Source organism: Mercenaria mercenaria, chromosome 3 (assembly GCF_021730395.1).
Source record: "Mercenaria mercenaria strain notata chromosome 3, MADL_Memer_1, whole genome shotgun sequence".
In the NCBI taxonomy this organism is placed as follows: Eukaryota; Metazoa; Mollusca; class Bivalvia; order Venerida; family Veneridae; genus Mercenaria; species Mercenaria mercenaria.
The window spans coordinates 50,215,001-50,242,605 of NC_069363.1; the positions used below are offsets into that span (position 1 = coordinate 50,215,001).

General features: G+C 33.4%; 1 protein-coding gene across 1 annotated transcript in view; it reads left to right on the forward strand.

Annotated features, from left to right (window-relative positions):
* The window catches only part of LOC123524871 (trichohyalin-like), a 151,901-nt gene that overhangs the window by 50,683 nt on the left and 73,613 nt on the right, over positions 1-27,605 (forward strand). The window contains exons 16-29 of the mRNA XM_053539697.1: positions 175-279; positions 1,282-1,320; positions 1,931-1,987; positions 2,704-2,757; positions 5,846-5,928; positions 6,509-6,584; positions 7,134-7,177; positions 9,177-9,285; positions 11,010-11,042; positions 15,810-15,894; positions 17,828-17,851; positions 22,019-22,115; positions 23,286-23,450; positions 26,985-27,116. Coding sequence (XP_053395672.1) covers positions 175-279; positions 1,282-1,320; positions 1,931-1,987; positions 2,704-2,757; positions 5,846-5,928; positions 6,509-6,584; positions 7,134-7,177; positions 9,177-9,285; positions 11,010-11,042; positions 15,810-15,894; positions 17,828-17,851; positions 22,019-22,115; positions 23,286-23,450; positions 26,985-27,116 — 1,103 coding nt within the window. The remainder of the gene's footprint in view (positions 1-174; positions 280-1,281; positions 1,321-1,930; positions 1,988-2,703; positions 2,758-5,845; positions 5,929-6,508; positions 6,585-7,133; positions 7,178-9,176; positions 9,286-11,009; positions 11,043-15,809; positions 15,895-17,827; positions 17,852-22,018; positions 22,116-23,285; positions 23,451-26,984; positions 27,117-27,605) is intronic.

A 27,605-nucleotide genomic window follows, 5' to 3' on the forward strand; every position in this document is an offset into this window, starting at 1 on the left:
TTTTGAATTAAGTACATAACTTATAAAAAAAACGTAAACATTTATTTTGCTTGTAAATTGTTATCTCAGCACATCAGATTTTGACTGTAACATAATCTATCTACATTTGCATGTGCACTGCAAGCTGCATTTATAGAAGTGACTGTAAGCTGTAGAAAGCTTTGTATGTTGTAGGCAAGGAAATTGAAGACTAGAAATGAAGAATACAATGAATTCTTACAAGAAAAAAAATGGAAAGATGCACATAGATTTGATAACAAAAAACCTGGAGATGCACGTGTGAGTGAAATTTTCTATTTTAAAAGGCATAAAAACAAATGTATTTCATTTTTGGCGGTTTTAATATCATAGCAGCATTATTATGGCAGGCTGGGAAAGAGGTTATATTAAACATTTAACTCAAGGCAGAGGACCCATAATTACAGTCAGTAATTTTTGTATGATAGCTTTTTTCATTGTATGGGATTTCCACATTTCTGACCTAATAGGGGAATGTAAGAATTTTCCACTGGTACTAGTAGTAAATGGAAATGTCCAAGTCGAAGGTAACTATTGTCTGAGAACCATGTATTCCAAATATATACACAGATATTACCAGTTGTTATTTTGGGTCCACTTTTCTCATTACCTGCATTAACAACAGTAATAGTTCATGACTATTAAACAAGAAGTTTATCGGTTTTGTATTGTATTTGGCATTTGCCGTTGTCAAAAAAAAATGACAAAAAGAATAGCATTGAAAGTGATGAAAGGTCAATGACATATAAAACAAAAATTTTAAGCTGCTGAAATAATGTAGAATGTGATGTGTTAATAATATTTTTAATTTTTTAGTCAAAATCTTACAGAACCTCCAAATAACCATCAGTAGAAGCAGACATGCTTTGCAGATATGCATGACATTTATTGTTATTATGAAAATAGCATGGCCATATAGTTCACTAAATTTAAAATAATATACTATAATGTCAGTTAAATCAAATGATGAATTTAAAATTAGATGGTGAATTTATAAGTTTGTAACCTTAAGCTGAATTTTGTATCATGCTTCTATTGTTGTCATTTTTTTTAAGTAAATATTTTGTTCAATTCGTTGGAAGCAAAAAATATAGAAAAATGACATGTTCTTCATTATTATTATTAAATGCAGGGGCAGATGCTATTCAGTATTTTATATTTACTATTTACTTGATGAGAACTTCATAACTGTACCAAAGTTCAATGTAGCAATTAAATTTACTTCTGTAATATGTCTAATTGCATCTTTGTTATTATTTTCAGAGGCATAGTGAGCCGTCATCTCCTAGAATCAGTCCCAGGGTAACTTCTAGCACTTTATATATTTAAAATCATTGTACTTCTAGATTCATTAGAATTCCTTAATATTTAGTCTTGAAATAAGTACTGTTTAGATGTATTGGAATTTTAGCTGTTTGGAACAATTTGCATTAGATAATAGCAGAATGTAGAAATTAAGGCTATCCGTGCTAGATTATGTCTGAATGTAGAGTTGAACCTGCCAGCATATATCATAATTGTAATCATGCAAGCATATCTAAGAACCTACCCTGTCAGTTTGCATATTCATATGTCAGAATGAAAAAAAAAAATGTGTGGTCACAATAAATGCATCTCTTTAAAAACTTGTTTACAAGTTTGCACATTGTTTACCTCAGAATATCTGCTCATTGATTGTATTTGGCAATTTGCTGTTGACCTCATGTCTGTCTCTTTTGCCACTGAATACAGAATGGTAAATGAGTCACTTTTATTTTGCAATTATGGTATGGTTTATGTCTTTACAAATAGCATACCCTTTCGTAGGTAAAGTTTGGAAACATATTTGACTTTCCTAAATATTTCTAACTGAATTAAATGTCCAGATCAAAGAGTTTATTATCAAATATTTATTTCACTTCATGAACTATAGGGTAAAGAAAAGGACTTTGCTACACTGCCAGGCTTACATTACAGCGATTCTGCTGAAGTAAGTTGAAATGACTCGAGATATCACTTCTTTTTTTATGTGTATTTTTCACTTTTATTTTTAATATTTTTACTTTAAGGAAATTCATTCAAACAAAGGTGGTAGAATTTCTTAGGAAAAAAGACTACTACTACTGAATTCTATTAAATTTCACACTTTTACAATTATTTGAGCCGTGCCATGAGAAAACCAACATAGTGGGTGTGCGACCAGCATGGATCCAGACCAGCCTGCGCATCCGCGCAGTCTGGTCAGGATCCATGCTGTTCGCTAACAGTTTCTCCAATTCCAATAGGCTTTAAAAGCGAACAGCATGGAGCCTGACCAGACTGCGCGGATGCGCAGGCTGGTCTGGATCCATGCTGGTCGCATACCCACTATGTTGGTTTTCCCATGGCGCGGCTCATTTGTTTTGCATGTTTACTGTAGTTGTTAAATAGTGACAAGTTTAGAAGTTAGTAACTAGTTAAAAATTGTTTATCTATCATTATATGACTGGCTAAAACTTTTTTTATGACTGACCATAACTAATGTTTTTTCTTCTTATGACTGACTAAATCTTTTTCTTGCAAAATAACATAAAGACCCATATGATAATATAGGATGAAAAATCTTAAATGCTGAACCAGAGTAGTTGGTGCTGTTTTAATGATGAACAAATTTCACAGATTGTCTTGTGCTGAAATTCATTTTGTTTATCAAAAACTTGATTTCAGAAAAGAAAAATGCAGGAAAGAAATAAAGAATACAATGAAATGTTAAGACAGAAAGTGAGTCTTGTGTGTATAATTGGTGCTTCAATTGGTGTGGATAACTTATATGCCCTACTTCAGTTTTCATTCTTACGTGTTTGTTTACTAATTGTTTATCTTTTGTAGATCTAACATGTTTGTTTACTGATTGTTTATAGTTTGTTGGTCTAACAAATTTGTTTACTAATTATTTATGTTTTGTGAACTGTACTGCTTTGGTTAAGAAGCTCAAGGAATGAGAGCCAAAGAGGTCTAACTGCATATTGATAAAGAAGATAGACTTCTTTTGCTTTCGTCCATCAAGTTATATTTTGTTTGAGGAGGAAGCTGTGGGCTGAGCAGAAGACAATTTAGATGGGTGTGTTTAGCTTCTTTCTTTGCAGTATCCCTGTTATTAGTAACAACATCATTCTACTCCCTGTTATTAGTAACAGCATCATTCTACTCCCTGTTGTTAGCAACGACATCATTCTACTCCTTGTTGTTAGCAACGCCTTCATTTTACTCCCTGTTGTTAGCAAACATCATTCTACTCCCTGTTACTAGCAACAACATCATTCTACTCCCTGTTACTAGTAACAACATCATTTTACTCCCTGTTATTAGTAACAGCATTATTCTACAAAGATCCTTAAACAAGTTTTCACCAGTGATATTAAAGTTGACAAAATTTCTCCGTTTCAGTTATGCAGGTTCTATTGACATGTCAGATTCCTATCTGATAAATTTAGAATGTCTTCTGGTGACTTCAGTCCAGGCATAATGATATAATTTATTGAATCGATGCTTTTACAGGACACAATTTACAGAATACATTATTAAAAAAAGAAAAGAAAAGAAATAAAAAGAAACTAATTTTTCATTAGCTCATGTTACCATTTAATTTTCCTTCCTTTTTCTTCAAATACATGTTTGTCAAATGTCTCTATACTGCTTTCTTGATAACTAACCCTTAGGGCATGCTCCCATCATGGGTGACATCCACACTTGCTTCTTTCTTGGGTGTTGATTAGGCGAGTAGTTAGAGCACAGCACTTTGAAATTGGTATATATTAAAAAGGTCAAGAGTTCCATTCCCTGGAGAGGCACATGTTTCCACTGACAGTTGAATGGAAGACAATGTATCTGATGTCATCCTCCACTTCTGGCTCTTGTGGAGAAGTTGTCTGTTACTTGCAGAGAACAAGTTAAGACCTGGTATGGAATCCAGGAATAGTGGTTACAATAACTGATAACAGTTACATAAGTAAAATTCTACAGACAAAACAAAATTAACCCCATGTCAAAGAAAGAAACAAACAAATAAGTGAAGGAGGCTTGTATCAGTAAATTGTAGTCTTCCGAGTCCTTAACTGTTTGATAAACAGACTACAGTAAAACCTGTATCAAGCAGTCAGTCAAGTGTGCCACAGTCTGGCTGCTTAAGGCAAGTGGCTGTTTAATACAAATTGAGATTCATACAAAATTTCAGTTTGAGAATAAAGCTGACAGGCTGCTCAATGCAAATGGCTGCTTAATACAGATGGCTGCTAAGACAGGTTTAACTGTAGCTACTCTGTAGTTTCTGTTCGTACTAATGCATAATCAATAGCCTTTGTTATAAGCAGAAACTCAGTATTGTGATTGAATGTTTTGGTTCGGGCTTTTTAGTTTTGGTTATAGGTATACCCAGAAAGTACAGTATTGTAGTAAAAGTCCTATCAGTGTAACTTCTGCAAATCTGAATCAGGATAAAATGAGCTGTGCCATGAGAAAACCAACATAGTGGGTTTGCGACCAGCATGGATCCAGACCAGCCTGCGCATCCGCGCAGTCTGGTCAGGATCCATGCTGTTCGCTTTCAAAGCCTAATGGAATTAGAGAAACTGTTAGCGAACAGCATGGATCCTGACCAGACTGCGCGGATGCGCAGGCTGGTCTGGATCCATGCTGGTCGCAAACCCACTATGTTGGTTTTCTCATGGCACGGCTCAAATGTTAATTACTACTTTTTGTTTTGAAATAAAAATAAATGGGGGAAAAAGGTATAAAATTTCGTGCTAAACAGAATGAGAAAAAAAAAGTAAATATATTTGTTGTCAAAAAACTTATTATGCCATCTGCTCTACATTGGTCAAATGATGCAGTGATGGCATCTCAATGTTCCATGCATCAAAATGTTCACTGTTTCAGACAAGTTCTAGCTAAATGTTTCTAAACTTTTAGTCATTTTAGTTAATGTAACTCTACAAATGGGTTCTGGTATGTAATAAAAGGGTCATGAAAAAAGTACTATGATCTGCAGTGATGTGTTTAGCTGTTGTGGATTTTGCCAGGTTGGGTCACAGTCTGCTGAAGCATCTCAATGTATCCAGGCCTGGCAAAATCCACTCGAGCCAAATAAAACATTGCAGATCCAGGTACTGTTACGTTATGACTATTTTATGAAATTTCTAAACCAGATGAAGCTTTCAATGTATCAAAAAAATGTCTTCTAGCATATTTATGTCATTACTTCATTGTGCATTATCATTGTATTACATATAGTGATTTCAGACATTTAGTTCATATGAATTTACTTTATTTTTGTCTTGGTTTGAAATAACCATACTTTTAAAACCATTCTTTCATTGATTGTAGAATTATTGTTTTTATTGCCTGATACAGATGTTAAATCAAGATAATGCATCTCTGGAGAACAAGTTCAAACAAAATAAACAATAAATATATTGATTACTTGTACAATTATCTATATGTGAATTTTAAATGAATTTTTAATCATTTTCATTTTTAGCCAGAAGTTTTTATTTTACATGTAAATCGATTTATATTGAGTTATTCAAATCTTTTTTCAAAACTTAAAAAATTTACACCAACATGTTGCTATAAAAGCTAAGATAGATATTCTTGTCTGTTTCATAATAATCAAACAGCAGAGAAAATATTGATTGTTTATTAATGCATTGCTTAGCTGTGTAGCTTATTAGCTGTTAATGATTAAGTATTAGGAGTTATCACTACTTACAATTAGTATGGTATGCATTAAAATAATTGGATTTCAAAGTTTTATTAAAAATTCTTAGCATCTCACTAGTGTAATTAAATGGTGGATGGTTTCTATTTTCAGCAGGGAGGAGCGAGGAAAGGATGGGCAACACCGACTTACGAAGAAATCTTAGAACAGAAGAGACGAGAAGAGGCATTGAGAAGGTATTTCATATTGCATTTTAATACTGAAGATTTTTGTACAGTCAAAAAGTTCATTGGTTGAATCAACTTATAAGTTGTAATAAGTATTTTCATATTAACCTTTAGCCTGCTGGAGGCAAGTGATTTTGCCTTAAGTTTGTGACCAATGCAGACCAAGAGCAGCCTGCACAGACATGCAGCCTGATCATGTTTGCACTGTTCACTATTCGTCTCTGTAAAGACCTGTTTATTTTCAAAAGGTTAAAAAGGCCATGTCCATTGAAATATTTTCCATTTGATAAAATGTCCATATGCTTACTTTCCATTTTAGATATATTTGTTGAATTCAAAACTACCAATGAAATTAACAGAACTTGTCCTAAACTATGGATAAAGTGTCATTTTTTTGTCAGTTTACCAGTACGTATGTCTTGTGTAGAAAATACTTCAAAATGGAAACAGTTGTTCAGCTTCTCCAAGTGAGATAGTTGAAAGCTACTATATCCTGATTTTCAGTTGAAAGACTGCTATATCTGTAAAGAAGATGTGTAAAGGTTATGATTTATATATTGCTCTAATTCAGTTTGTTTCTATATTACAGGCAAGATGACGACTATGGGCCTGCAGATGCAGGTATTAGACGGTATGCTAGTGAAGGTGCTATAAACAGATTACAGGTAAATGTAACATTATGAACTAGTATTAATGCAGAAATATCTCATCATAAACTTTATTATGTTATGAAGTTACAAGTAACAGTTCAGTCCACAATGTAAATGACATCTTTTATGCTGATAAGACATTTTTCTGACAGCGGAATCATTGACATGAGTCTTTGCCACAGCAAAACAAAATGGATTAGATTTTTCTCTGAAAGCTGCATATATTTTCTGACTAGTTTTATGTAGCACAGAGAAAATGTGTTGAAAGTGGTTCTTCTCTAGTGCTGTAGCATAAAGCTGTGGCGTAAGCTTCTTTTCGAAGTATGTCATCTTAAAAATTAGAGTTTTGATGTTTTGCTTTGTTTTCAATTATTTATGTTAGGGTTTAAGAAGTTTAAGAATAAATCATGGTTGCATGTTCATCCTGTTCAAAACCATTTTTCAATGTAAAATCCTTGAAAGTTAATTGGACAAAAACTTTCAAATATCACAGCTCTCTGAAGAATATAAAGAGAGAATGTTTTTGATAGGATTGTGATAACATACTTCTGTGTTTACCTTCAGAATGATTTCCGTGATAGAGAGCTTGATAAAGAATTTGAATCAAGGTAAGTTGTTAAAAACAGTGCCACTATTAGTGATAAGAGAAGCTGCTAGACTTGATGAAAAAATATATTTAAATGAACAAATGCCTTTTAACACAATATTTGATTTTATATTTTAAAGAATGTTAAAAATGAGCAGTTAATTGTGTATGCTCAAGGTTTCTTGGGTGTTTTAGAATTGGAAGTCAGTTTTGGATCTGTTTGGATTTAATTCTGCCTTTGAATCTTGTCATTCATTAAATAAAAAAGTCAAACTATTGAACATGTAAAAATAAAATTAAAAAATTGTTCCAAATTTCTTGACGATATTATGTTTTTTACTAGATAAGTAGAAATGTTGCCGCTAACATGAAAATATACACATTAATAATGTGGTAGAAAATGAACTTTAACATTATGTTGTTTTGATATTTATTTGTGATAAATGCATGTTTTTGTCACTCACATTGTGCGTCACTAGGACCAAGGGAGATAAATCGTCTACTTCGAAGCAGAGGCCGCATTCTGATACAGATTTCACGGAAAGACGTCAGAAACTTCTAGACCTCAGCAAAGATTTTGACAGTCTTACAGTTAATGTAATAACATCTAGCTATAGAATTTATCTTGTTTTACATTTTATGATTGTTTCAGTGTTGTACATGTGTGCGTGTGTTTATACATGTTGACATCTCATCTAAGACAAGACATTTTGGAATGTTTCTTCATAAAAACGTAGGCAATTTAGAACACTGATAAAAAGTTTTGTATATGCAAGTTTGGTTTTGGTAGGGAAACATCTGAAGGCAATCACGTTTTACCTTATATTGTACAAAGTTTGTTCTAGGAAGACACAAAATGTCTTGTTGAAATCATTTACATATATATATTTGAAACTTGAATTCTGTCCAGTAAAACTCTCTCTTGACTGCAGTTAAAATTGCAGTCTAATCAGTTGGTTAACTTTTTCTTGTTTTACTAAAACAAAAATCTTTTAATAAGGAAAACAAATTTAATATTAGTGTTTTGGATGCCCCTTGCTTGGACAGACTACAAGTTATCAGTTTTCAGTTCTGTTATCAAACATGTATGTATTGTCTTTAATTAAAACACCCATGTACTTTCTTTTAATTTTGCTAAGTTTTAGTTACAGGTTCAGCTGACAGCTTAAGACAGTGTTCAGTTATCTGAATTATACCTTAGTGCGATTTTTTCATACAACCAAAACTTTTTGTGACTGCCTTCAAATTTGTCTTAATATATGATTTCATATAGGCCTAGTTATATTTACCCGTCTTAAGTAAATTGAATTCGTCTTAAGTAAATTGAATTCGGAAGAAAATAGTAATTATGACCATTAAGAATAAAAAGGTCTTTTCAGAAAAAGAAATTTTGTTCTCCAAGTGTCAGATGGAATTGAAAGCTCACATAAAGTTTTGGTAGATAATGCTGTAAGTGTCTATAGAAGATCTTTTGCAAATGAATATTTTTTGGGGTGGGAAGAGGCCTCCAAGGCCAAGTAGTAATGATTACTGACGTCAAGTGGCTTGTTCCTCAGCGCTGTTGGCTTGAAACCTCATATTTTGCATAAACCGGGGCCTCAGTGGCTGTGTGGTCAAGGTTACTGACTTAGATCACTTTCCTGTTGCTAATATTGGTTCAAAGCTTGCTTTGGGTGTAGAATTCTTTATGGGAGGAAGTGTTCTAGTTGACTTACGGAAGGTTGAGGGTTCCACCCAGTTGCCCACCCATGCCTACAATGATGTCAGGAGGGGCACCTGGGGTCTTCTCCACCACAGAAAGCTGGAAAAGACACCATTTCACTGAAATTGTGTCATCGACTCAAAACCCAACTAAAGACACAACAACAACAAAATTACATTAACCTTCATAAAAGAAAACTGATGAGTACTGAAGTTTGAGTGATGTTCTATAGAAACTATGCAGCATGTGTGCAGTTTATAGAAGAGTGCTTATATAATCTACCTGCACATTTTTCTTTACCTTCCCTCCTGGGTTGTAGGAAAGTTCGCTTTGATGACGAATTCAGAATCCAAAATCAAGGTGGAATTTTAAATGATGATAATTGGCTTAACCCAGAGGTTAGAAGAGAACAGGAATACAGTCAACTGGTAAATTGCGTCTTTTGTTTTTGTTTTTTTTTTTTCGTTTGAAAAATGTAGATTTATGTTGCTTGTTATACTGTATTATATTACTCATAAAGGATTAAATCAAATCTTAGAATTAATTCAAACAAAAGGTTGGTTCTTGATTAAACATGAGGTTCATCAGTGCACGGATTTGGGAGAGGTTTTTTTGCTAAAATATGACACTTGTCCTCCTCTGAAGTTACAAATAAAACAAACACATTAGTAAGAGACATTTACTTTTCACTTTTATGCTTTGAGAATATAAGCATAATGTCGGCAATATTTGTAAGGGCTTTAAGAATGTGTAAGAATGTAGTTTGGTGGGGGCTTTAAAAGTTTGTATGGCCTTCTGCAGTTCCTTCACATTTATTTATCATCCTGCACACTCTCTTGTTGGTGCCACTAATGATGTTGATAATGCAGAAAGAACAATGGGTTCTTTTACTTTGATCATACAAGTCATTCAAGGATAATGTATATTTTCACCAAACTTGGTGTATAGCAAGTCTATTTGAATACCTAAACTAAAGATCAATTGACTATTGTTGAAAACTTAGTTTCTTGACATTGCTGCATTTATTACCTTAGCACATAGTGCTCAGATTGGGCTGTTATGACCATTCACCATCTGTCTGATGCCCATCTATCTGGTCGGTCAATTGACTTCAGATGATATCTCCTCCTAAATCACTGAGCTAATATCAACCAAACTTCACAGGAATGTTTTTTGAGTGGTCCTCTTTGAAGAAATCTATTGCAGTTCTGAATTCAGGTTGCCATGTCACTTTTAAAATCTTGTCAGAAACTGCTAGCCCAATTTAAGAACAATTTCACACAATTGTTCCATTTGTGGCCCTTTACCAAGATTGTTTAGATTTTTTTTCTGGTTTGTAAAAATACTTGCCACCAGAGGGCATGGTTAATTTTCTTTATATGTATATAAGTGGAAGCTTTAGATATTGTTTTGTCAGAAACTACTTTCTCCATTTTAGAATAATTTCACACAAATATTCCTTGGGTGACCTCTTAAAAGAATTTAAGTTATTTTGATTGGTCAAAAACAAGGGCACCAGATGACATTGACACTTTTCCCTTTATATATATAAAGAAAACTTTAATAGTCATGGTGTCAGAAACTGCTAATAAGATTTTGAATTAATTTCATAGGAAAGTGCTTTGAGAGACCCACTACCAATATTGTTAAATCTGCCAAATTCCCTACATATATGTGTGAAACTACCGACCAGATTTTAAACTGATCCTGTGCCAAAAGTGTTCAGATTTTTCTGATCGATCAAAAAAAAAAAAACATAAACAAATAAATAAAAATGGAGTCTTAGTTGAAAATAGAGAAATTTTTAAATGGCATTTTCTCCAAAAGAATTGGTCCAATTTTGAAATATTTTCATAGAAGAGTTCGTTTGGTGATGATCTGCTTAAATTGTGAAAGCAGTTTACCTATGTCAAAAATAGTCGGGCTGCTGTGGATGGGTAAAACTTTCCTTGTATGGGATTAGAATATTTTGGCAGAAATATTTCTTAGATTATACTCCATCAAAATTGTTACCTATTTGAGCTGTGAAGCTCAGGTGAGTGAGGCCCTGTTATTGTTTACATTTACTTATTGGCAATATGAAAATTGGTTTACACAAGTCTTGGTCACAATCATAATAATTATGACATTTGAGAACTTTTGTTTAATTCAGGATACTAGTGTAGCTGAGTTATCTTGTAGCAAGGTAGTTATAGCTGTTGTAAATTCACTGTTGTCAAGTTGTATTTTGTAGTCTGGTATGCTAACCTGTACATTATACTAAGCCAACTCAGTGGAGAAAGATTTTTACTGCAATGTCAGTAACAAAAGGCATTGTTTGTTAACCTATACCCTGCTAAATTTCTAAAATGGCCTGGTCTATCATTCAACTTGAGCAGTACCATTTATTAGCTCAACTATTCGAAAAATAGGGGAGCTATCCTACTCGCTCCAGCATCGGCGTTAGGGTGAGCGTGGACGTTAGCGTTAGCGTCACACAAATGTTAAAGTTTGCGTACCACCCCAAATATTTTCAAAGTACATTGAGATATTGCTTTCATATTTTGCATACTTGTTTACCATCATAACCCCAGTCTGTAAAAAGGAGGAGGCAACTCTATCAGGCATTTTGACTGAATTATGGCCCCTTTTTGACTTAGAATATGCTTATTGTAATGTTAAAGTAGAATATGCTTATTGTAATGTTAAAGTTTGCGTACCACCCCAAATATTTTCAAAGTCCATTGAGATATTGCTTTCATATTTTGCATACTTGTTTACCATCATGACCTCAGTCTGTAAAAAGGAGGAGGCAACTCTATCAAGCATTTTGACTGAATTGTGTCCCCTTTTCGACTTAGAATATGCTTATTATAATGTTAAAGTTTTACTCACAGCTTATATTATACTATCAAGCACTGAGAATAGTCGAGCACGCTGTCAACTGACAGCTCTTGTTGTTTGAAGGGTATCACTAAAAATTTACTGACTGAATAGCGAACAGTGTAGACCATGATCAGCCTGCAAGGACATGCAGGCTGATCTTGGTCTGCACTGGTCGCAAAGGCACAATTACTGGGCTAATGGTTAAGCTTATATAACACTGTGATATTTGAAATACTGTAGCAAAAGGCTATAAGCTTTGAGGTAAGCCGCAAGTATGGTGTATTTGAGGTTATTGGGGAAGGGTATGTGTAATGCAGATATATTTGGGAAGAAGTATGTATATTTGAACTGTATTTTGGAAGGGTGTGTTTATTTGTGGTGTATTGGGGAAAGGATATATGTATTTTTGGGATGTTTGAAGGAGTTTCTGAATTGGAAATGTTGGAAAGGGTATCTGTGTTTTAAGGTGTTAGGAAAAGTTATCTTTATTTGAGATATAGTGTGGAAAGGGTGTCAGTCCAGGGCTGAGCACAGAGCTACTTTAAGTGTATATAAATAAAGAATAAGATACAATAGTTTTGGGCTCAGTCCTAGGTCCATAACTGACATGTATTAGGGAAAGGGTATTTGCATTTAAGGTATGGTAAGGACAGTGCATGTGCTTGTGAGATGTTTGAGGGAAAGGATTTCTGTATTTGAGATGTACAAGGAAAGGGGTATCTGCATTTGAGGTGTATTAGGAAAAATGTATGTGTATTTAAGACGTATTTGGGAAAGGGTATCTGCATTTTTAGTATATTAGGGAAGTGGTTTGTGTTTTTGAGACATATTAGGGACATGGTATTTGTATTTGAATTGTAGATATGGAAAGAGAATAGCAAGATCTAAGAATCTTTTTAATAATGACTGATGAGTGACATTTTCTGTTATCTGGAAATCGTATAAATATTGGTACCCTGGTGCCAGCATTGAGGTAGCTAGCAAGCAGTTTGCAGAAGAATGTTGGTTCTGTCCAGTTGCCAACTTGTGCCTGAAATACTGCTGGTTGGTGCTTCTTTGATCTTCAGGACTGTCATTAAAGCTGGAAAATATATATGAATTAATTTCTGTCATAATTGCTTAAGGTAGTTCTGCATGTTTGGGACAAAATATTTCTACTATATAGAAATTGATTAAACCCCAATTTTTCAAAACTTTAGAATAAACTTTTGGCAAATAAAAAAAGAGTTTTCATAATTGGAGTCAATGGGAAAATCACAATTTTGTTAATATTTTCATGAAAAGAAATTTTTGTACAATGTACATTTTAATGAATTATTTCACAGTCGCAAATATAAACTTATGATACATAATATGGTGAAATAAAATATATACGTCTGTTTGCTTGCTTTTGAGATTTTTGCCCATGATCCACTTATTCCATTATTTTGAATTATATAACATGCCAAACATTTTGATATGATATTTTATCTTTAGAAAGATACAAATGTTGCTGTTTTAATAAATTTACTCACAGGGTGCCTTTAGTTCATTAAATGATTTTCATTTACGTATGCCAAGTCCATGCAGGCTTGATAAATAATTTAATGACATTATGCCATTACTTAAGTTTTATCAAACGTGCAGAGCTACCTTAAAACAGAATGAAGCTTATGTATACACAGACTTCAGTTTTGTTAAGAATCTTTTCAAATATGATTGTAATTTTACATAACTGCAATCTCATTGAGAAGACAGAAATATGTTTGTTGTGTGGAAGTTGTTGCCCTGTAGAGATAAATTTACTAGGAACATTTAACAAAATTTGAAATGAATAACTCTGCTTTTATAAAGATGCAAATTTCCTTTATTTTTAGATTTTTCTATGCAGTATCACACAATTGTATCTTTCTGCTTACATGTGTGTTTTATTTGCACTAGGTTGCTAAAATTAATGAGGTAAGAGGTAGTTGTGAAAAATGAAATTTAATTGGCCAGTTATCAGCTGCCAGTTATCACAGTCACGCTTGCGTGTCATCACAAAATGGTCCGCTATTGAACTTTATAATAACTGCACACCATCATATAAAAATAATTATTTAACTGTTCACATACAATGATGTTCCTCACTGTAGATTGTACTAAATGCATAAGTCCTTCTACTTACCTATAAGTATCTTCACGAGTAGCATTACTTGTAATGGAAGAGCATGCAACATAAGCCAGATCTGAAACTCTCAGAAATTTGTGTTTTTCTTGCTTTTCACTTAATAAATATAAGTGGGGTTAATTAAATTGATCAGGGTGATATTCCAAAAAAAGAGACAATAATTGTCAGATCTGTTTATTATTTCTTTTATGAAGGGAACTTACTGTGTAATTATTACATAGGCAAAGCAACTGATTTTAGCCTTTAAGAGTTGTGCCCCTTTGAATTGATGTTGAAACTTCAGCAAACAGTCACCTATTTTATATTGAATTATGGCCAGACTTGTTAGTTTCAGCAATTTGATTGCATGGTCCCAGTTTGGGGGCTCCTTTTTTCTTTTTGCAAATTTTTACAGCTTTTATTTTTTCCCCTTTATTTTGAATGTTATAGCTATTTCAAATTCCATTTCAAGTGCTTTTTGCCATAGCTACATGGAAATATTATGGTTAATGTTTGTACAGTTTAATCTTAAGCTACTTTAAAATACAATTTGTCTTCATCCTTGTAAATCTTCAAGTTAGTTTTCTACAGATTAAACAATAAAAAATAGACATTTAAAGAAAAGCTACCTCTTGGTCGTTTTCAAGGAAGAAAAAAATATTGACAATAACTATTTTACATTATGTCCATAGTTTCAATAGACTGGGACATTTTATTTATTCATCATTCTGAAGAAAAAGATATTCTTGAGACATTGTTCCATGTGTTTTTGTGAAGGAAATTACAGTTAAGTTAAAAAAAGGGACTTTAGGTTAAAAGTTTTTAAGTAGATAAAAAATAAAGTGGACAGTACAAAAGAAGTTTGTCCTTTTGAAACTTGGCACATGTTCCTGTTCTACCATTTCTTAAGGATAAATAATAATTATGTTATATTGTTTATTGACAAATTGTCTCAGTGTTATTTCAGGTATCCGATTGTCAGTTTTGTCAATAAAACAGATCAATATAAGTACACCGTACTACCAGTGTTAAATACATTCTTGATAGTTGTTTATCAGTACTATATATTCATGTAACGAATAAACAGATCCAAACACAGGCAGATTATACGTAGGTAAACTTAAAAGGAAATGTATGTATAATTCATGTCTATTGATTGATTACCGATATTGACAGTAGATAAACGGTCTACCTGTAACGTCATATACTGTGGAATCGTTGACCTTCGCGGGAACCCTCATTCACAAAGCTAGGCCATATTCTACTTCTTTTCACCAGTTGTTTAACTTTTCCGTCTTGGATTTCTTTAAAGAAATTAGGCTGTTGGCAGAAGTACAAATTTTTGTTTAAAGAACTGATTTTAAAAAGTTATTTTTAGGACCATTACAGTTTGGTACAAGAATGTAACCTGAAAGTGAAGAATTGTTTTCGATGATTTTATTGATTTGTAATACAGAACAATTTAGTTTCAAAAGTGAATTACATGTTTTAGATTTAAATTGCGGATTAAATTTATCTTGATTATATTTGCTACTTTAAAGACATTAGGTTTATACGTTTGAATTATGTTTGGATTAGTTAAAGGGACTAAAGATTTATAAGCCGAAAGTGTGAACAATATATTTGATCAGACTGAGCTGAAAACATATTTGCATTCTGTTTTAAAAAAAACTGGAAAAGCTTGAAAAGGATTTATTGTGCTATATATTGAAAAAAGGCATTTTATTTGTTATTCAGTGTACTATTACATATTTTTGATTTAAGTTAAAAATGAATTCCGTAACTTGAAGTAAGGTGTAGTTATTTGTACAAATTAAGGATCTTATTTTTCATGATGAAATAAAGGCATTAACATATTATTTGTGAACATAGTGTGTTAGATACAGGGAAATAATTGTGGTGTGTTGTGATTTGTGTATCATTCAATAGGAGGATTAAAAGTTTCATTTAATTCTACAGACTGAACAGCCAGTGAGGCAGGAAATTCCCGACGATATGGCGGCCAGAGTCAGACAACAACCATTTTTAGCGAGTTTGCCTGTCGGTATGTATTTGTCTTTATATTATATACATATAATGCATTTTTCAAGAGAGTGGGTTTATTTCCTAAATTAACACTGCCATTATGATATGATCTTTTTGTTCAGTTGTGCTTATTTCCCTTTGCCCTTTATAAATTAGCTTAAGTTTATAGAAAAAGAAGTTAAAAACATTAATATAAGTCATAATTGAATTTAAAATCTAAATTAGTATTAGTAAGGCAGATTATTGATGAATTTAAAATTAAGATGTCTTTCAGTATTAAATTTTATATTTTGAGTAGATAACATTTTAAAGGAAAAATGCAAAAAAGTGAAAATGCATTTATCATCTGTTTGGTATTGGCATTAACTAAAGCTGATAAGCAAAGTCATACACCCGGTACTATATCAGTTTAATTTTGACTTTAATATATTGTTCTTAATACGGCTGATATTTATTTCATCAAAATAATTCATTGATTTTTGATAGAAAGTTTGTATTGAAATCTTTTATATAAACTGTCATATTAAAGCTTAGAAGAAATTTTTTGGTTAACTGCATTTGAATTCTTTTGAGAATGATCAATCTTTGTGCATGATTGGTAATTTTAAAGTACATGTAAAATAGCAACTATTCATCTCTCTGTAGTTACTATATACTTAATTTGAATTTCTTGTATTAAATGAATGAAAGTAAATAATTTGAATTACATGTGAATACATAAGTGTATAGAGATTTTATAGCGATAAAAGACTTCTTAGATTTATGGTTAAAGCATGGTTAAAATACACATTTTAATGGTTCAGATTCAGTTTTTTGAAAATTGTAAATTCAGTACATTACTGGTTATGAAGAAATAAGATAATGTGTGCTCTCTTTTGCATACATCTAATGCCTGATTGATATTTCATTGAAATAACCTTTTTTGATTTGATTCATTAAAAGGACTTGCACCGTTTGAATAACGTTTGTCACTGCAACTTGTTCACATGTCAAAAGGCAGCTTTCAAGTGTGTTTTTTATCATCTAATGCTCAATATGCAACCTCAATCATGTTTAGGCATCATCAGTCATTTCAGATAAAGCTATACAATATTGTGACAGTATTATTGTATATATTCAGATTATCAGTAAATGCATAATATAACTCCCCCGCTTGGCTCAATAGGGAGAACGCAGATCTACGGATCACAAGGTTGTGAGTTAGATATGTACGTATGTTCTCCGTGATGATTTGATGAAAGACATTGTATCTTAAATCAATCGCCCTCCATCTTTGATTTATGTGGGGATGTTGGCAGTTACTGTGGAGAACCGGTTTGTACTGGCACAGAATCCAGTAACACTTGTTAGGTTAACTTCCCGCCGTTACATAACTGAAATACTGTTGAAAAACAGCATTAAACCCAAAACAAACGAAAAACACCCAGCCCCCAAAAAAAATGCTTAATATAGTATAAAACAGTAAATGTTAGGGGTTTTATTACAATTTGGAACAGCAAAGCTGATATTTGTTGGTCTGAACTTGTTCTTACCAGTTTAAAGACATCAATAAATATTTATAACAGGAATTCAATATCAGTAAATTATTTTTTGCATGAAATCCTTGTAACATTTGTTTTGATTGCAATTTCTAACTAAAGAAAGCATATTTTAATTTAAAAAATTGACATAAATCCTAATTTTAAAGCCGGTAGCAAAATTAAAACTGTATTTTGCTGAATACCCACATAATGATTAACTAAAAATTATCTTTCCTTTATGGTATTAAAACAAATCTAAGAATTTTTTCCCTGTCCTACTGTCATATATATTTCAATTGATTTTTGATATGAAAGAATCGGCTCTTTTCTTGTTCGTAAATTAATTCATGTATGTATAGCTTAGTATATGTTATGTCATACATCATACATGTCACGTTACCATGATAACTAGACACAGCCTCTCTCTCACAGGTGGTGCCCCAGGACTCGGTGCTGGTAGGTTCATGTATTCACTATATTTAGACATTCTTGTACATTTGTTGTACAGCTGTTGTTTTCAGCTCATTATAGCAACATTTTCAAACTTTAATGGCTCTTTTTTTCTTAACATTTAAGTTTGAATTTATACCGTCAGAGACTTAACATCGGCCGAGAGTTTCGAACCTGGAGTTTTCTTGAAAAGTATTTATAGCCATACTTTTCCATACAACTCATATTCATTGTTGTTTTTTGTGCATGTAATATTGTGCTCACGCTAGTATGTTGTTTGTATGTTGTGGCATGTGAATGTGAGTTTGTGTAGTTTGTTTCTATCTTGTTGCGTCTTTGATTCATTGAGCCTGTAGATCCTTGGGGATTTGTTTAGAATGGGGTATACAGTTATAAGGGGTACAAAATACTTTGGTGTAGTGGTTTGTTGACAAAGGGAGGTATGGGAATGACAATAGAAGCTTTTCTTCTTACTTGTCCAACAGTTTAATTTTGGAATGGCTTTTGATGATAATTCTCATTTTGTGACATAAAAGATGACATAACAAAATTGGTAAATGATTAAATGAAAACAATGGGGAGGAAGAAAGAAACATACTAATTGAGTTTTGGCTGCCCTAGGATCTGCAGCTGTCATTAGCTTCTTTGATCAACACATATAAAATAGATTCTTCATTTGTGGCAGTTGTTTGTGCATGTTATTGATAGCAAAATAAGATATATTTTTTCCCTAGTCTTTTAAAATTTCAGTCATATTTTGACTGAAAATCCTGTTCTTCTGTTGCTTGAGAACGATATACATGTCTATGGCACATGTTCTGAAATCATATTTTTTGTTTGTCGTTCATACCCAAAACCATGTCTTGATAATCATTTGTACTAGAAATTATTTAGTTATTCATTCTTACTCATAACTATGTTCTTGGCGATCATGCATATTGAGATTTATTAACTTCACCATATTCATATTGGATATCTTAGAAGGAACAGACGAATGCTTGTTTGGCTAGTATCGCTATGGTGGTCTGTGTCTAGAGCTATTGTTTGTCAGTTTGAATATTCATGTAATGACTTCTGTTAAGTTTTGCACATACTTAAGATATTTATAATTTAGCCTGTGATGCTTGACAGTCTCTGTGTCCAAATGTTCATATATTACAATATACATAACTTTCTTTTGTCTTGTAAGTGTTTAGATAATTAAGTAAATTAAGATTTAATCAACTATTTAGATTTATAGAAGAATCCTAGGTCAAAATGTCGGATCTTGTATTTACAGTAGGCATTGCAGAAGATTGGTAATAAATTAATTTTTGTAAATGAAAGCAATGTATAAAAATAAACAATTTATCACCGATGTGTAAATAATGTGCGAATTTTAGTAAAATATCTTACTGTTTCATTTGTTATGTTGTTTATATTATTTTCTGGCTAAATATTATATATATCTCACAGTAGTTTAGTAATTTGTTAATTTTGATGCACACATCTTAACAGTTGAGTAAGTGCAACTAACTGCAATCTAAGAGATTTCGAGATGAGTGTGTATAACCTAGGTATAGAATACATGAGCCGTGCCATGGGAAAACCAACATAGTGGGTGTGCGACCAGCATGGATCCAGACCAGCCTGCGCATCCGCGCAGTCTGGTCAGGATCCATGCTGTTCGCTAACAGTTTCTCCAACTCCAATAGGCTTTAAAATCGAACAGCATGGAGCCTGACCAGACTGCGCGGATGGGCAGGCTGGTCTGGATCCATGCTGGTCGCAAACCCACTATGTTGGTTTTCCCATGGCACGGCTCATATGGATCCCATAGAATATCAACATACTTGTTCATTGAGCATTTTTCTGCCGATAATTGTCTTAACAGCTAGCTTTAAAGGTTCATAATGGCTTTGTTTATAATGTGGCTGTCACATATTTTGTACTTACATTTTTGTTACTTACATAAAATAGGTTAATTCTTTGTGAAATCTTTTGTCAAAGGTTTAAATATTTAGTTCAGTTATGGAATCTGTTGTCTCAGATTACCTCCATTTATGTCACTTATCACATAATTATGATCATGTGCAATATTGAAAGAAGTGCTTTTCTTTCCATGCCATTATGTATACACTCTCTTTGGACGGCTGCATAATCTGCTTTAGCCCTATGGGACTAAACTAGCCACTAGACTGAAAATAAATATATTTCTATATTTTTCCCCTTTTTGTCGAATTCGGTTCCATAGAGACAAAAACCAGTCTATTTTAGAGATTTTCACAGAGGAATGATGTTAAAATTATCATATGATATTGGACATAGGATATAGACTGGCTCAGTTCACTACATTCAATCATAAAAAGGTAAAAAGATATAGCATAGTCTAAGAGCTAGTCTACTATGGGACTGTTCCTGTACAGAGTTAAAGAAAGCTTCAGATATAGGTTTACAGCTAAATTATGTTAAAATTACAATGTTCTTAACTTTGAGACCCCAGACACAGTGAAATATAGAATGTAACCCTACAAGTACCCATCGAAGTATAAATTTCCAATTTCTGTATTAATGATGTATAAAGGGAGGTAATGATGTCTCAAATGGTTCTACTGATGCAAGCTTTTGAATTAGCTAAGATGCATTTAGATGTATCTTTCTGTTCTATGAAGCTTTTTCTTTAGGAGTTGATTATATTCTTTCACATGAAGTGTATTTCTAGACTTACATGGAGGGAAGAGTTAGTGTGTTTTGAAACTAGACATACACTTTTTTCTCAACATTGTCTTATAAGACATTTCTCCTTAATTGTTTTTTGTAATGAGCTGTGTCTTATGTCTGTACCAGATACTTGAAGTCGGTGCATAATGTGGATAGTTTGTTTTTAAAAAAAGAACAAACTACAGCCCTTGTCTGTCAGCATTTTTTGTTTGTAGTAAAAAGTTATGAATAAATATAGCTGCTTAAACCACATGGTAGTACTAATTTATAGCAGTATAGATGCATTATGAAATAAATTGGGGAATATTAAATTAAAATTTTGGAGTCTCATATCTAAGCTTAAAGAGTTTGTTAATACAGGCTCAGAGTTTTAAGTTTGTTAATACTGGCTCAGAGTTTTAAGTTAGACTTAAAAGTGTTGAAAATCTTGGTCTGTAATTGCTAATTTTAGAAAGATTTCTATGAAATTATGTAATAATGTGCCTTCTAGGGCTACAAGCTGTTCCGCAAAGACCTCACCAATTTAAATTTACTAAAAACAAAGTGAATATTTAGAACTTCAAACGTTAATGAATTACGACCAAGATTATATTGAGTTATTATTGTTTGTTGCAGTAGCAGCTAGCTCTTAGTGTTCAGTCTGTTCTAAGTAATTTACCACAGGCAGGTGAAACTTGGGATTTATGGTGTAAGGTTTCATTAATATTTTATGAGATACTTGGTCTGGTATGTCCGTGCTATCACGGGTACTTGCAGTTTGTCATGCAACTCTTCGATCAATTGTTAAATTTCCATTAGCGCCATTTCTCTTGGGTCAAAAGAAATGCTTATCTTCGTTGTTATGCCAAATTTAATGTAATACTTTAAAACTATTAGCTTCGGTTAATATAATTGTTTCATGTCCAAGTGATTTTTTATGGAAATGGTGTATTGGTTATAATATTTTTGTAAATTAATGGCACTGGACATCAAAAATTACTTTGCATTTTATTGCAAAAAATAATACTAAACACTCCATAAAAAAAATGTGGGAACAAATTAATGTTGGTGAAAAAATGGTCAAGTCACATTAAATGCTGCAAATTCTAATTTCACTTCTTTGCACTAGCTTATAATGTGGCAGGACTTAATTAAAAAAAAAAAAAAATATATATATATATATATATATATATATATATATCCTATTTGCTTGGCGCAAGATAGATTGGTATTCTGTGTTCAACTGTCGCTTCTGATGTTTGCAGGTGTCCTTATTAAAGTAAAAGATAGATTGATGATTTAAGTTATATGAACCATAAAATAGTTAAGCACTGAAAATGGCCTTATCTGTGAAATTTTATATTTAAGATAAGATCCAGTAAAAAAGTTGCTACCCAAAGTAACTTGAGTGCATGTGTTTGAAGCCATGATTATGTTCTCAAATGAAATTAGTATACTCATGTCATTTTAAAATATTGTACTGTTGTTTTATAGGTCAAGATGAACGTGAAAGTGCTAAAAGGAGACGTCAGTCTGAGCTTCGACGGGAGCTGCAGCTGCAAATGGAGGAAACAAAGGCAGCCAGAAAAAGGTGTGTAAGTCTTGTGTTGTGTATGACTGAAGGTATACAGGTTATTGAAGAGCATTCTGATCAAGTACCCACTCACAACTGTTGATTAAAACACATGTTGCCAAAGGTTTAGTGTTGCCAAGGTCAGATTCTTCCATGTGGTCCAGTGTTGCCAAGGTCAGGTTCTTCCATATAGTCCAGTGTTGCCAAGGTCAGATTCTTCCATGTGGCCCAGTGTTGCCAAGGTCAGATTTTTCCATGTAATCCAGTGTTGCCAAGGTCAAATTCATCCATGTAGTCCAGTGTTGCCAAGGTCAAATTCTTCCTTGTAGTCCAGTATTGCTAAGGACAGCTTCTTTTGTGTAGTCTAGTGTTTCTAGGGTCAACTTCTTTCATGTAGTCCAGTGTTGCAAATGCCAATTTCTTCCATGTAATCTATTGTTGCCATGGTCAGTTTTTTCCATGTTGTTTTGGTGCTGCCAAGGTCAATTTCCACTGTGTAGCCCAGTCATGCCAAGGTCAAATTCTTTCATGTAGTATTTTGTATGAATAAAGTGGGATGTCACTAGTTGACTTTAGCTGACACACATCTTGTCAAGATGAAAAAGGCTTATCTCGTTGAATGTTCCAAGTTTCTTGGTAGAAATTGATGTTTTCTGTTAACTAAAAATGTTGATGAATATAATGTACTCCATCTTTAAGTAGGCTTAAAGGTCCAATACTAAGGAAAGTGAACATTTTAATTTCTTTTAAAAAGCACAGAAACTATTTCATTTTATTGGAAAATGAAAGTTGGTATGTAGAAATTCGAAATAAATCGCAGTATATGTACAATTATTTTTCTATGAAGTATGAAGAAAGTTAAAAAGACCTGGGGGGTCATTCTGTCGATTCATTGAAATTTCAACATAATACACATACATTTCTTTGAGTTCCGAAGACCTGCTGTAAATTTTGACTTGCCAATCTTCATTATTTAGTGTCTTGCAGAAGTCTATGCACTGGCTATAAAAAAAAATTGCCAACTCACTTTCCCTTAGTAATGGACCTTTAAAATGTGTCAATTATTGTCCAGCTGACATTGATTTTAAAACACTGATTCTCTACAAAGTTGCTATTGTTGTCTTTTTGATGTAATGTTTTATGTAGAAGCAAATTAAGCAAATTATATTGTGAATCTTTTATTTTCAGGGAAAAAGTACAAGAGCTAAGAGTAAATGCCTCAGGTCTACTTGATCCAGAAAAATCCTCCACGCGAATGAAAGGCCTTGAAGGTCAGCCAGGAATCAGTCCCCGTAGGGAGTACAGGGCGAAAGAGGTTCAGCCGTACCACACAAAATTCCTCCTGGATGATAGGTAAGGGGTTAGAAAATGCATGTATATTGTCTGTGTATGGTAGATAGTAAACCAGTTTTTGTCAATGTTTTTCTGTGATTTTATCGTTTAATCAGACATGGGATTTGATCACAGTTCAAAATCTTATCTGTAATAATTGTTTATAACAGATATTTATAGATATTTTTGTTTGAATTTAAATCAACAAAAATGAATCTCTAGACATTGCCAAATGGTACAAGAAATTTGGGATGCTTTAAGAACAATGTTACAGGGGGGAAATGCATAAAAGGTTACTTAGCTTTGAAAAGAGATTGGGGACCTCTTGTTTCCATGCTTATTCTTTATTTGATCTAAACATTTGTGCATACATTGTCTGTAATTTAGCGTAGTTAGACCTTGAAGTTTGTAAATAGGTAATATTCCATTGTTAGTAATAAAGTACACTTTATAGAATGACAAGAAAAGTGGAGAGAGGCTTCTGCAGCCAGGTGGTAAGGTTGCCGACATTGAATCAAAAGCTCTTTACCAGTGAGTTCAAACCCAGTGTATTCTTGCTCAGAATGGAGAAATATTTCCTGCAAAAAAGCAATCTAACCAGCTGTTGGCATGTCTGTAGAGCCTGCAGCAGCTTGAAGTCTTGTCTGAAATTTATAATGGAAAGTCCCCATATGACTTAAATTGTGTCTCGTCATAATAATAATTTCATCAAATGAATTTACATTTCATACATTGTTCTTCAAAACTTTTATACTTTTACTTTCACTGCCAACAGTTCTAAAAAGAGAGGACGGTATGTGGGACTGTTGTTATCTATTTTGAACACAATGTCATTTTTAGATAGTTTGCAGTATTCTGTGTGGGCAAAAGAATTGAGTTATCGCAAAAACTTACCATTTGCCAGTTTTTAGAATATCTTCATTATTAAAATTTGCATTCATGAGAAAAGATCTTTTTAAAAATATTTTCTTTCATATACTGGTTTCTGAAAAGAAGCAGTTTTCTAAATTGATACTTTAAATACTGATTTCATCATGTCTTTTTCCATATTATTTTAAAAATGAGCCGCACCATGAGAAAACCAACATAGTGGCTTTGTGACCAGCATGAATCCAGACCAGCCTGCACATCCACGCAGTCTGGTCAGGATCCATGCTGTTCGCTAACGGTTTCTCTAATTGCAATAGGCTTTGAAAGCAGACAGAATGGATCCTGACCAGACTGCACGAATGTGCAGGCTGGTCTGGATCCATGCTGGACGCAAAGTCACTATGTTGGTTTTCTCATGGTGTGGCTCAAATATTGAAAAGTACCTAAAATACAGCTTATGAAATAAGATTTTATTGTTCACGGAAGACTGTAAACTGCATTTTGTTGTAACAATTTTTTCCCAAATGCACATTTTTGTTACTTCTGCATAGATGAGTAATTTTTAAGAGAATATTTGTGCAAATTCAATGCCAACGGCCCATATTCATCAACGTTCAAAGTCTTTAACTTAGACTTTGACTTAAGAATGGTGAATATTCAATTTACCATAACTTTGTATAGCATATTCAAACTGCAGACATTTTTCTGAGCCCATTATTAGCTGCAAAATGAAGATTCATGCAAAGTTTCAATATAATACATTGATAAATATGGAACCCAGTTCTATGTCAAAGTTGCATTGTGCAAGTTAGACTTTCAGTCACAGTTTGCAATGAACATGATGAAAATGGAATGTAGTTTAGTGTAGAGGATGAGTAGCTTCTTAAGTTGGTATCCGTTGGAGTTTCACCCATTCAGGAGTTTCAGATAGTGGATCCATGATAGCCGTTAGCAGTTTTCTTGTGCTTACATTTTTAGCTCACCTGTCACAAAGTGACAAGGTGAGCTTTTGTGATCGTGCGGTGTCCGTCGTCCGTCGTCCGTCCGTCCGTCCGTCCGTCCGTCCGTGCGTCCGTCCGTCCGTAAACTTTTGCTTGTGACCACTCTAGAGGTCACATTTTTCATGGGATCTTTATGAAAGTTGGTCAGAATGTTCATCTTGATGATATCTAGGTCAAGTTCGAAACTGGGTCATGTGCCATCAAAAACTAGGTCAGTAGGTCTAAAAATAGAAAAACCTTGTGACCTCTCTAGAGGCCATATATTTCACAAGATCTTCATGAAAATTGGTCAGAATGTTCACCTTGATGATATCTAGGTCAAGTTTGAAACTGGGTCACGTGCGGTCAAAAACTAGGTCAGTAGGTCTAAAAATAGAAAAATCTTGTGACCTCTCTAGAGGCCATATATTTCACAAGATCTTCATGAAAATTGGTCAGAACGTTCACCTTGATGATATCTAGGTCAAGTTCGAAACTGGGTCATGTGCCTTCAAAAACTAGGTCAGTAGGTCAAATAATAGAAAAACCTTGTGACCTCTCTAAAGGCCGTATTTTTCATGGGATCTGTATGAAAGTTGGTCTGAATGTTCATCTTGATGATATCTAGTTCAGATTCGAAACTGGGTCACGTGCGATCAAAAACTAGGTCAGTAGGTCTAAAAATAGAAAAACTTTGTGACCTCTCTAGAGGCCATATATTTCATGAGACCTTCATGAAAATTGGTCAGAATGTTCATCTTGATGATATCTAGGTCAAGTTTGAAAGTGGGTCACGTGCCATCAAAAACTAGGTCAGTAGGTCAAATAATAGAAAAACCTTGTGACCTCTCTAGAGGCCATATTTTTCATGGGAACTGTATGAAAATTGGTCTGAATGTTAATCTTGATGATATCTAGGTCAAGTTCGAAAGTGGGTCACGTGCCATCAAAAAGTAGGTCAGTAGGTCAAATAATGAAAAAATGTTGTGACCTCTCTAGAGGCCATATTTTTGATGGGATCTGTATGAAAATTGGTCTGAATGTTTATCTTGATGATATCTAGGTCAAGTTTGAAACTGGGTCAACTGCGATCAAAAACTAGGTCAGTAGGTCTTGAAATAGAAAAACCTTGTGACCTCTCTAGAGGCCATACCCTTGAATGGATCTGCATGAAAATTGTTCAGAATGTTCACCTTGATGATATCTAGGTCAGGTTTGAAACTGGGTCACGAGCCTTAAAAAACTAGGTCAATAGGTCAAATAATAGAAAAACCTTGTGACCTCTCTAGAGACCATATTTTTCAATGGATCTTCATGAAAATTGGTCAGAATTTTTATCTTGATAATATCTAGGTCAAGTTCAAAACTGGGTCACATGAGCTCAAAAACTAGGTCACTATGTCAAATAATAGAAAAAAGGGAGTCATACTCAAAACTGGGTCATGTGGGAAGAGGTGAGCGATTCAGGACCATCATGGTCCTCTTGTTTTCATATTCATTTTCAGCTTTATCTGATTGTTAATATAGCTTGTACAAGTAATTGACTGTCTGTAACAGTAGATGACATGGAAACTGCATATGGAAAATATGTAATAGAAAAAAATTGTTGATTGTCAGTATGGGTCCTATACTTAAACTGTAGAATAAGCTGAGATGGTTTAAGTAAATAAAGTTACACTAATACAAGTTAGTTAATTGATTACAGTGGAGAGCATGATGCACTTGGTCGACGACCAGGCGAATATGACATTGTCCGCACTGCACCTGCTTATGCAGGTCAGCAAGGGCGTATACAAGGTCTTGGCCTTGGAGATCTTGGTGGCCTCGGGCTCGGAAGGTACATTGTTGATAAGCCAGTTTGCTTATGATACATGTATCATGCTTATTAATTCGTATGTAATTAACGTATGATAGATATATATCACTATTTACATAACACAAGTGTTAACAAGTGTTAGCTTGATAAATAGTCTCACATATAAATAGATTAGAATTAGAGTGGAAATATAAAGCATTTAGTTTGCACATTGCAGTGGCATTTCAAACATTTTTTTCATTAAAAAAAACAACAAAAAGTCTTGAAGAAAGATACAGACATGCTTTAAAATAATAGTTGTATGATACTTTTGTAGCATTTTACCCGGTTGATTAAGATAGAAAGGATTTGTTTTCAGTTTTGCTAAAATAGTATGTTAACCAGCCGTAAATGAAATCATGAAAATGTCACTATTGACCCAATCAATAATCTGGCCTCAGTTTCATCTTATTTGGCCCCTACTGGTTCAAAAGCATTTTAGGAACTACAGGTTTGTGCTTCATCAATCTG